Genomic DNA, 12,184 nt, shown 5'->3' with positions numbered 1-12,184 from the left:
TCTTTTTTTTTTGTGTGTGTCCTCGTTCTAGTGATTACACTGATGGTTTTTTTTTCTGACTGCTAACATTTCTTATCTCTTTGGGTCATTTTTTTTTTTTTCAGTTGCTCCATCTATCCATGAGATGAAAAGCCATGGAGTTGGTCTGGGACGTACAGCTCTGCTGAGGTGTGAAGCAGCTGCTGTGCCCTCCCCGACGTTCGAGTGGTACAAGGGCGAGAAAAGGTGAGCCCAGTTTTATTCTATGAAAGTGTTTTGGCAGCAAAAAAAAACCAAAAAAAAAACCATGTGCTCTGGACGCAGCTACATCACAGTCTAGTTGCACAGCTTTGGCAAAGATCATCACCAATTCTGTTATCAAGCAGATTTTTCGCTTTATTTTAAAAGAGCCTAAGTGGAAGCCACTAAATGAATGCAAATGAATCACAGTTTCTGTTTTAAACTGAGGTGCATGAAGGTGGGAGGTTGGACTGTGTTTGAATGAACCAGGTCAGTTCATGTTTGTAGACAATATTGAATAAAACGGTTATAATAAGAAGTTCTTTTTTTGTTTGTTTTTTTGCTGTCGTTTGTCCTAACATTCATCTGCCCCTCATTGCAGCGTCCACATCAACATTCCAACAACAATCATTTGAGCCTTGTCCTCTGTCTGCATCCTCATAAAGTGTTTGCTGGCGACTGGCTTAAAATCATTCGTGTAACATACATCAATCCGTCTAGATTCAAGTGTCAGTTCTTGAATTTAAAATCCAAATTACCCCCATTACCCACTCCTAGTGAGCACAATTTCAATCATCAGCTCACACTGTGCTAATTGTAATTATGGGGTGGATTCAATTTATTCAAATTGCTAAGGAGGCAAGTTGGCATGGTTTTAGTCTTCACTTAATTCAAGGACTTTTTTTTATGACTTCTCACATAGCTTAATGTTGGTTCCTTCATTTTCTCCTCATCATGAAAAGGACATTAGAATAAAAAAAAAAATAAAAAAAGTTAAGCGCAGACCACGTGTAGCATCTGTGGAAGATTAACACTGGCTGGGAGAACCGTCAGAGCTCTGCTGCTGCCAGTTTGTCTGTTTCAGAAGCAGTCTGACAGTTTTGACAAGCAAATGTTTCTCTTGATGTGACACTTCTTTCATTCTTCAATAAAAGTGGTTACATTTCTTTTGTGTGTCTGTACTAGAGGGAGCGTTTTTTTATGGGGTTTTTCTCACTGTGAAAGAGGGGAGCACATTGACTAGTTTGATGTTGAACTAGAGTAGAGGCGAGACACCCGCCGAGGTTATCAGTGAATGTTCAGCTAACATTTGACAAGGGCACCATGGGAGAAGGAACAACAGATTTGTGGATATTTGCTGGACATAATGTCACACATAGCGTTTTAACTCAGAGCGCCTCGCTGAACAACTCGAGCCAAGCTAGAGATCACTGGGGGAGTGGGGGGGGGGGGCCAAGGAAAAGCCAAGATAGAAACATGCCGTCTCTCTTGAGGTTTTTAAAGCTAAATGTGAATCTGAAGCAGCAACAGAAACCTCTCAGATGAAAACAGTAAGCTGTAATGGGTATAAAATTTGGCGCACAGCATATGTTGTTACAGAGTGAATTTTAATCCCTGCAGGCTGTTAGAGATCATCACTGCCAACCAAAGTAAACAGTTAAATATTTGTCAATTTCACAGCACAGATGCTAGGCACAACTGGAATAGGATTTATGGTAATCCCCCCCCCCCCCCGCGAGCACCTGCAACAAAACGATGAACAACATGTCAAGTGGCACCCAGCTGTTTCACCCCTGGGTCATTTCTCTCTCTCCTCAGTTCTTCTAAGTGTCTCTCCAAGGCAGACACGACATGACCTCAGGACAAATAGATCAGTTGAAGAGGGTGATGAAGTACTGTACAGTCTGAAGATTCCACTAAAGGATGACAAACATGTGTACCTTCCCTGCCTCGTGCAGTGACACTTTGTGTGCGTGGGCGTGAAGGAAAAAAATAAATAAATAAATAAATCTTCATTCGTTGCCATTGTGTTCTGCTCGCAGGATTATCAAGGGTCAAGGCATCGAAATCAAGAGCCTCAGCTCCAGATCAGTCCTCACAGTAACCAACATGACGGAGGATCGTTACGGGAACTACACATGTGTCGCCTCCAACAAGCTGGGGACGGCTAACGCCAGCGTGCCTCTCATTCGTAAGTTGTCATTCTACCTGCTTGTGGCTAAACAGAGTGGTGTGAAAGAGTGTTGTGAATGTCCGTGGGTGACGGTGCCCTCAGAAGTGTCTACCTTTTTCTTTATTTTCTTTTTTTTCTTTTTTTGCAACAGCACCCTTGACACTGGATAAAAGCTAAAGTTAAGCCCAGTGCTGCAACTGGGTGCCCACATATCACCAGATTAAGTGGTTTTCTTATTCCCTACTCATCAGTTCAGTGAATTTTGATTGTCTACTATAGTTGTACTGTATGTGAGTGTGTGTGTGTGTGTGTGTGTGTGTCTCTCTCTGCTTTTACAGTGCACATTTGCATGTGTACTGCACTTGAAAAAGAAATTAAGCTTTAAAGCAGCAGCCATGTCAGCCATGCTTAGTTGAATGCCAAGTAGAGGAATGACTCAGATTTTAAAGAGCTCTGAGAGTCAGCTCTTTTTATGGTTTTCAAAATACCTTAAGGCATCCAACAGATCTCCAAAGAGGCCAAATATTTAGAGGCTAAACTTTTGGTGCATCTGTGATGGACTGCAGAACTGCTGTTTGTTTGGAGAGAAACATCCTGCATACATTTAGGCTCTGGGGAAAGAAAAAAGAAAAAAATCCCTTCACTTCACACTTCAAAAATATTTACCTGATTTCAAGAAAACCAAAACAGCCAACATTTCTACACAACAAACATAGGCACAAAACACCAGACTTTCACAGCAGACAAGTAGGTTTGATCCCAGGATAACAGGACCTCTGGGGTTTCGAGTTTCAATGAGGAAGTCAGTGAGGGATCACATTCATGTTACTGCATCAGACCTTTTGTGTGGGAGATAGTGCAGCACGTTGGCCCCCTGATGAGGGCAGGTGGACTCCGTGTCTATTTGAAGAAACATCATATGGCTTTTTACCACTGTACATCAGTAGAGAAAGCTGTCAAAAAGCCTGCAATATAATGGGTTTTGAAAATTGTGGAGAAAACCTGAACAACTCTGTAACATAAGAAAGACGTTACATTTCAAACAGCGGTGCATGTTACCTACTGCTGAAGAGACTGTAGGAGTATATTTGCACTATATACTGTACATAAGCGCTGGGCGATTAATTGAGTTTAATTTTAAATGATCACTCATGGAGTGTCGCCTCCTGATGAACATCAAACAAGATAATCAAGATGAAACAATCACTGTGTCACATGAGGTGTTGCACTCGTCTTGTCAGTAGATTTGGTCATGTGTGGTCAATGTTTGTTGTTATGTGTTTTGACACAAGAATACATCATCACTACCTTGAAAACAGAGTTAGTTATTTCTATTTATTTATTGATTATTTTGTGACTTTTATTTATCGCTTGTTTGTTTTTCAGTCGTCAGAGTTGTTCATTTGGATACATGCATGTGATTCACATGGTTTCAAAATCAATGAGTACTTTTTTAAAAGCCGTGATCTCAGAATAAATCAAAACCACCCTGATTATGATTTTTGCCATGATCAATAATCCCTAATATACAGTAGAAAAGCATAGTTATAACAGTGGGAAAGTCCATGACTTAATCGTTAAATCTTGATTTGTATCGTGCTAGTTCAAAACAAAAGTTATCATAAGATACTTTACAAGAAGCAGGTAACAGACCTTACTTATTGTTATGTTATCTGATAATCCATCATGAGCACGGCACTAAGCAACAATTAAGCCCTGTTTCCACCGAGCGGTCCGGCTCGGTTCGTCTTGGTACGGCATGCATTTTGCGGCGTTTCCATAGACTAATCCCGGGAAAGATTCCCAAATAACCGATCCTTACCGTCCCACTTTTTGGGACCCTTCCGTTGGGATGCCAAGAATGTGGCGCCGACCCGAAAAGGTGGAGCTAAACAATGCAGTCCGTTGATTGGTTGAATGAATCGTCACTTCCCTTGTTACGTTACGTAACATTGAAATGTTGAACATTGAAATGTAACATTGACTGTAACACAGCTGACTGTTTACATCTGTATCTCTCCTCGCGGCACACAGCCTTCTCTGAAACGAAGCTTGATTGAGTTTTCGTAATAAAGAGTCACATGCCAGTGGCAGAGTAGATGAACTGCTGGATGTCTTCCAGCGTTGGTTTTGTTTGTGTAGCGTTTTTCTCCTTTGTTGGATTTCAAGGTTCAAGGTTCTTTATTTTTGTCAATTCCAAAATATGTCAGACATACAGTGAAATCGAAATTACGTTTCCCCCCTCCCCACGGTGCAATGTAGATAAAAAAGGTACGGTAAATCAAATAAAACAAGGTAAAAAAGATAAATAATATTTACATTAATAAACCTAAATGTGCAAAAAGTACAAAGTTAAATAAAATGGAGTATAAAACAAGATTATAAGAAAAGTGAAACTTGTGCATGCGTGCAATGTGCAATAAGTGACCAGGGTTCTGTTTCAATGTTCAAACAGGAGGAGGTTCCAATGTTCAGTGTTCATGGGGGCAGAGGGGAGGGAAGAGAGTTCAGCTTCCTGACAGCTTGGTGGAAGAAGCTGTTTCTCAGTCTGGTAGAGCCGGCCCGCAGGCTGCGGTACCGTCTCCCCGATGGCAGGAGGCTGAAGAGGCTGTGTGAGGGGTGGGTGGGGTCACTCACAATGCGGGTTGCTTTGCGGGTGAGGCGGGTGCCCCAGAGGTCCAGAAGAGAGGGGAGCGGGACACCGATGATCCGTTCAGCCGCTCAGTGATGCAGCTGGTCAGGATGCTCTCGATGGTGCCTCTGTAGAAGGAGCACATGATGGGTGGGGGTGCTCGTGCTCTCTTCAGCTTACGGAGGAAGTAGAGGCGCTGCTGGGACTTCTTGGCCAGTGATGTGGTGTTGGCTGTCCAGGAGAGATCCTCACTGATGTGGACCCCCAGGAACTTGGTGCTGCTCACTCTCTCCACAGCAGCACCGTCGATGGTCAGGGGGGGTTTGGGAGTGGGGGCCCTCCGGAAGTCGACAACAACCTCCTTGGTCTTGTCGATATTCAGGAAGAGGTTGTTGTCTTTGCACCACGTGGCCAGTTGGCCCACCTCCATCCTGTAGTGCGTCTCATCGTTGTTGGAGATGAGACCGACCACTGTTGTGTCGTCCGCAAACTTCACAATGTGGTTGCTGCTGAAGGATGGAGTGCAGTCGTGGGTCAGCAGCGTGAAGAGCAGGGGCAAGGCTGAGCACACAGCCTTGGGGGGCCCCAGTGCTCAGGATGGTGGTTTTTGATGCGTTGCCGCCAACCCGCACAGTCTGAGGCCTCTCGCTGACGAAGTCCAGCAGCTAGATTGCGGTTAGCGGTTAGCTGTTAGCGGTTAGCTGCTATCATATGATGCTATTTACATAGCGGCTATCATCATACGGCATACCGACGACCAAATAGGGCACGGGTGTTTGTGGAAACACAAACCAGATCAGGCTTAATCGAACCAAACCGTACCAAACTGTACCGATCCGTACCGGACTGCTGTGTGGAAACGGGGCTTTAGCAAAGTTACAGTAGCAAGAAAGAACTTCCTTTTAAGAGGTAGATATTTTGGACCACACCAGAACTGAAGCCTTCCCCGCAGCAAGACGCAGGGTGAACGTCAGCCAGTACAACTCATCAGAATAAACAGGGTTAGTTCATGATTTTAATGGATGGTTCAAGTGTTTCATTGATTTATAAACACTATATACATTTAAGGTCCGGCACGTCAAAACACAGAAATGATCAAAGTGTCTTATAAATCCCATATGGCTGATTACAGCTGAAGTTCTCTACAACCGTCTGGTCATTGAACAGACAGAGATTACAGTGGAACATGGTGCTCAAACAAGGTTCCAACATAATTCCTATATTTTAAGACCGCTTTCCCTCCTAAATGTAGAATGGCGTTCCAGTTTCCTTTGAGCCGTGTACTGTACTTGTTGGTGGGTGCTTGATATTCCTTCACTGCGAGACATTTCTCGCTGTACCTGCCAGGCAGCAAGGAAAGCAATGACAGCGAGGGGTTAGGGGAACATATTTCCCTCAATGTTTCAGAGTGAGTGCGGATGAAAAAAAATAAATTCATTTTAATATATTCTGTGATGAAATATGAACAGGTGAGTTAAATAATTCATCGGCTTGCGCTGCACCCTCTGATGATAACATTGTCCCTAGCAGGCCGGAGATTCTAAATACAAAAAAGATATTTCTGTGGAGTTGGCAATTGTCAAAGGAGCGCCCCTCTCTCCTGTTTGTGTATGCACAAAGAACATCAAAGGCTTGTCTCAGATCCTCAAAATGGATGATCTTAATGTGACACTAGCGAGGACTCAAAGGCAGAGCGGCAAAGAAACCCTCAGAACAGTCAGAGGAGGTAGCCTCCTGTGCTGCTAACCCCCCCAACTTCTCTCTCTCATCTCGTCTCATCCGTTCCTCCTCTTTATCTCTTTGTCTGTCTTTCTATCGTGGCTCTGTCTCTCTGATTCTCCTATCTCACTCTCTTACTCTCCCAGCCCACTTGTCTCTCATTTCTCCCTCTTTATCACTCTCTCTCTCTCTCTCACACACTCATAAAACGTCTCCTTCCCTCTCCTTCTCTCTATCTCTCTCTCTCTCTCTCCCTATCTCTCTCCCCCTATCTCTCTATTCTTCCCCCCCAATGGGGAAGAGGCCAATTCTGCTGTCGCTTTCCGTGAGAATAGGCAAGCAATCGCCACAGCGCACTTTCGCCAGCACGTTGACGCAAATAACAAAACCCGGAGGTTAGATTTCACCACGGGTGACTTTGGATTGCTATTTCTGAACCAGTCGATAGCCTATTGATGAGCGGGATGGGAAAGGGGAAAGGGGCATGCATATTTGATGGAGCGTCATACATTGAGTTGAATTTTAAGTAGCAGCACAATGTGGGTGGTTTGCACCAAAAGAATCGAGAATTAATGCATATACAGTCGTAACTCAGGTTCTGTCTATGGCACCGTGCATCAGTGATTTTATGCATTCATTAGGTCAAGTAAGGGTCATCCCCGTTCAAAGAGGCTGCTCAAGTTACAGCAGCTGAGGGGAGAAAAAGCTCAGGTAAAAAAAAAAAAAAAGGAATACTTAGCATTCAGGCCTCAGTTTCATTAGTTTCTCGTTGAGTTTGTGAAGCCGAGAGGTCCTTATCTTTCTTTGGTGTAACTTCTTTTTTCTTCTTCTTCACCTAACAGAGTCACTCTAAATCAGTGCAGGAAAAGGTTTGCCATTATGGCTGAGGAGATGAACTGTGACTGCGGAGAGGCTTCTCCCTGAAAAAGTAAACACATCTGCCTCCCATCCAATGCAGCCATTGGAATGCAGTAGGTCTGGTCTCTGTTTCAAATAAAGGTAGAATAAAAACAACAACAACACTGAATTAGCATCCTGGCTTTCATTACATGTTGACAATGAAGGATTTTTGGAGAAGGTGTTACCCGGCTGTATGTTGTTGTGGCTCTCGGGATTCGATGGGTCCAGGTGTGTTGGATCATGGGTTAATTCGTATGCTGTTAAACTTTTAGTTAGGGATTGTGGTCTCGCTCAGTGAAGTGGCTCTTTTAAGTGCTGTATTTGAAGTATGTGGTAAAACACAAACCGGCCTCTTTGGAGCAGAAAGAAAGCATACAACCTCAGTATTTGCTGGATTACTCTGTGTCTGTCTGTGTGTGTCTGTGAACAATTCTTGAACAAATAATGTTTTTTTTTTCTCTTTTGTCAACACAATACCCAGTATTATCAGAGAATGAACAAATACTACTGAGCAACCGCACTTGTCACAATTGTCTGTTTTCTTCTCAACAATTGTCACAGAGATGTAGTGAATTGAACTGGTTAATAGGCTTGAATGGTGGCGCAGAGACACTCAAAAATATCTTTGGAGATGGTTTTGTGCTTCTATAGACGTTTGTTTAATTGACTCAAACTGAACCAGAATGCAGCTGCTGCTGTGATTTATTTTCACTCTGTTAGATTTAATCAGCAGACAGGCTTTCTCTCAATAATTTCACTGTTACAACAACAAAATAATCACAATGAATTTCGAATGAGCTCTGTAGAAGATGATATCTTAATGGTATATTGGCTCTTTGTATTCACAGTTTTAACAAATCAAAGCAGAAAGGCTGAGATGAAACCTGCCGAGTGTGTAACTGGACCAATGCAAAAAAGAAATATGTCAGTGCAACAGAATTGAGACAAAAGGCATTTATCATTAGGGACTGGATATTAGAACCATCAACATGAACCCGGCACTGTAGTCTGTTTTGTGGCCATATATTATTGACCGTATGATGTCTTCCAAGTTTATGAACTGTTAGTGCTGACTTTGCAATTGTTACTAACGCCAGTATGCAGATTTAACTTTTACTTCCTTGTGAAATAAAAAAGGCGATGCGCAACGACAGTAAAACATGAGCATCTGTGTAAACAAGCAACAAATAACATGTGCCTTTAACTGACTCCACACGGTTATCTTGAAGGACAGATTGTTTTTTGTTTTTTTTCAGTAAGGGTAAATCTGCATTTAAAGGAAGAGTTATTGAATAAGAAATGTAATTTACGTGATGACAAAAAAAAAAGAAGCGCCTTCACAGCCCAAACCCTTTTTTTTTTTTTTTTGTCCCAGATCGGAGAGATAAGTGCTTATACACCGCACACAGAACATGTTTGATAAACCAGTCATTAAGGGAGATTGCCTACCGTCCCCACCGAACAAAGACGCAAACTTGCTGACGTGTGCTTTAAATTCTGTTCCAAAGAACGTGAATATAATCTGACTTTGATTATATATGTTTTAAAGACTTGTGTCCTTCGAGGTTGTTTAATATCACAAAAAAAACGCTGTTCTGAAGGGATCTGCACATTCCTCAGGCTCTTTAAATCATCTTGGTAAAAAGCATATTCAGACACTGCACAATGGGAACGGTTTCAAGTATAAGTTTTTCTTCACAGTATTAAAGACAGTTGTCAGAAAGGCATATCTCACCTTGAAGGAATATATTAGATGTTTTTAACAGTTCGAGGACTTAAATTGAAAGGTAAAACAGTGTTTCACCTGGGGCTACTGCTGATCCACCTATAATATAACATTAGCCTTTTAATGGAGGTACATGGAGTACTTTGCTGAATAAGACAATACAGAAGAAGGGTACCTGTTCATTTAAATGCAGCCGACCAAAGCATCAGTGCAGGATGTGTTTCTGACCGTCTCTCCTTGAGCTTCCACGTACACTATATGTACACCACACACACCCACACACCTTCTGATTTTAGCTGAGATATAACAATTGCCCAACTGGCAATCCCTATTTTAACTTCCCATTTCATGTTCAAGATGAGAGTGAACTTGGAGAAAAAGACTGAGGCTGCTCACTGCAATTTTCTGAGGAGTCCTCCAGCTTAATTGGTGAAGCTCTTATTCCACCCCCCCCCCCCCCCCCCCCCCCCCCCCCCCAGCCCTCCTCTGCTAAGCCCTGGAGGAGATTTTCTCTGCCTATACCTCTGCCTTCATTTCCTCCTTTTTTTCCCCGTTCTCCCCTCCTTCTCTCCTCCTCCGTTACTTGAGCAGTAAATGGAGGAGACTGGTGGGCGGGGGTGGGGACTACTTTCTCCACCCTTCCTCAGGCAAGAGAGACACTGCCGGATAGTTGGTTAATGAACGTCGTGTTCGTTTGTCATGCTTATCAATCACAGCATGTGTAGGTGTCATTTCAACATGTCTCCTCGTCTACCATCGTTGTTGATTATGTTGTTTGTTCCCACACTGCGCGATTGTACCTGAGTCACGGAGCAGAGATGCAGGAAAATGGGAGCTAAAGGTGAACGCTAAAATGTGGGTGTGTGATAACGGCTTCAAATGCTGGGAAATAATATGGGAGCCATAAAAGATGACAGTGGATTATGTTTGAGCAAGTTGAATTCTACCTCTTCTATGTTCTCGTCAATACTGGTTGTTAAAGCAGATGGTTTAAACCTTACCACATTACGCTGTTTTCAGAGGGTTTTTGAATCGCGTTTAGGCGTATTGATTTACAAACACTTTACAACATATCAAAATATGCTCAAGTAAATTGAACATGGTGAGGTTGCAGGGTTCTTTATTTCCTCCCAAAGCAACCTTACCGTGCTACAGCATTTAGCCCTCATTTTAATGTATGAATTTCCATTTTTAGGTAATCAGAAAAAAAACCTGCTATCATCTCCCAGTCATACTGAGATGGGAAACTGTTTGATGCTGTGGCAGTGCTCATCCTGCAGCCCAGCATGCAATAGACTTGAAACCCCACCTACACCCCAACCCCTCCGCCTACTCCTGTAGGAGGCCAGCTGCACTGCAAGAAACCTTCATCCCCGGATGACTGAGCCCAGTGGATGCCCACAAGATGATACTGTATGTTTTCCTGGCAGCATTAAAATGCCATAGGATGACTAACCAATTATCTCGCTCACAAATGAACACAGTCCTCGACACACTCTATTCTAACATTGCAGAGGGCTCAAAACATTGAAGACTTGAGTTGAACACAGGGACTGTTAACCCTGCACGAAAAAATAACTCGACAGTGCACTCCAATGGAGCAGTAAAGATAAATTGGGCCCGCCACATTAGCAAACGCTGCATTTCCATTTAAACCTCCTTCTCTTACCTCTTCTCTAATGGATGCTAGGAAAGGTTTCTGCTGCACTTGAGCATAATAATTACCATATTCTTTGTGTTGAAAGGATTGTTTTATCAATCTCACTGACTCGGCATGCACTTCACAAGGTGCTGATTTCTTTTATCTTGCGTTGGCTGCTTTGGATTTAATTGTCCAAAAGTTTTTTTCTCCTCGTTTCTATGACGATAACTCTGTGCTCATCTTATGTTGAAAAAGCTATATTGTACAGTAGATGTGTATTTATTAGTCTAGTGTCTGGATTAAAATGTGCAGCTTTAGCACTAACCCATTATGCTTGTTACAAGCTACACTCTAAACAGGACCCATCATAACACTATTTCTTACCAAACATGTCCCATAAATTCCACATGATCCCGCCTGCCGAGGACAAAGGGAATAGCATTCCATCAAATGAAATGGCTGTGAAAACTAATGGGTTTTATCTGGCGAGTGAACGGGCCACGCACTAGGTTGACTTCCATACACAGTGCATGAAATCACGTGTCGCTCTGCTGAAGGAGAGAAAGAAGGCCAAGTCAGTGTGGAGCCGTGAGGGAGAGATTGCACGTTTTAAAAGATACGTTCCACAAGTAACGGACGAGGGTCTGAGGATCCCCTCAAATGATTCATCGCTGAATTCCCGAGTTCTCGAGTATTAATCAGATAGCACCCGCCTGCATGTTTGAAGAAACTCAAAAAGAGGAAACTGTCTTCACATATCTGCTCCCCCAGGAGTACTTAATGCGGAGACATGTGTGAAAGAAAAGATGAATTCAACCATTTCCTCACCAATATGCAAAAGAAAAAAAAAAAAAAACATTTCCCTCCATGTATGAATACTGATTCCTGAACAATATCCCCTTCAAAAAGCATGATGAGAGCAAATATGTCATTGTTGTCTGCATTGCAGGAGCCTGTTAATAGTGGCACAGTCATGACACAGTTGTTGGAGAGCTTAAGCAAAGTGACACTGGAGACCACAGATGGAGAGCATAGTGTGGAGGACAGTGCACCCTTTTGCCTCGCAATTGAAGCGGTCATATTGAGTTTCCATGTAAACGGATTAAATGGAGAATCTAAGTGGGCTTTTGCACTACTGCATGGCCTAGATACAGCAGTTCAGAGCCGCGACATAAAGCAGTATTCTGTGATTTGTGTGAATGTGTGTAACATGTAATCCTCGCCACCATAGTTTTCCCTTGTGACTGATAAGCTCCTCCTCCGCCATGAAAAGGCTCAAAAAAGGTGGTTTAGACTTTTGTGAAAGTTAAGTTTTTAGCAGCAAGTGTACACAGTATGTCATACTGTGTGTGTGTGCGTGCGTGTGTGGTAAGGCTGAAAAAAAAAACATTT

At 42.8% G+C, this 12,184-nt stretch overlaps 1 protein-coding gene across 3 annotated transcripts in view; it reads left to right on the top strand.

Moving 5' to 3' along the window:
* negr1 (neuronal growth regulator 1) overlaps positions 1–12,184 on the top strand; it is a 134,708-nt gene that overhangs the window by 94,902 nt on the left and 27,622 nt on the right. For 2 of the 3 annotated variants that reach the window (XM_079350976.1, XM_079350977.1), the window contains exons 5-6: positions 105–225; positions 2,043–2,191. In XM_079350976.1, coding sequence (XP_079207102.1) covers positions 105–225; positions 2,043–2,191 — 270 coding nt within the window. Of the gene's footprint in view, positions 1–104; positions 226–2,042; positions 2,192–7,366; positions 7,521–12,184 lie in introns of those variants that run through there. The other variant, XM_079350978.1, reaches the window with a different exon arrangement.

Source organism: Symphodus melops, assembly GCF_947650265.1.
Source record: "Symphodus melops genome assembly, chromosome: 8".
Lineage (NCBI taxonomy): Eukaryota > Metazoa > Chordata > Actinopteri > Labriformes > Labridae > Symphodus > Symphodus melops.
Note: the sequence above shows the minus strand (reverse complement) of the source record. Positions and strands in the feature narration are given on the sequence as shown.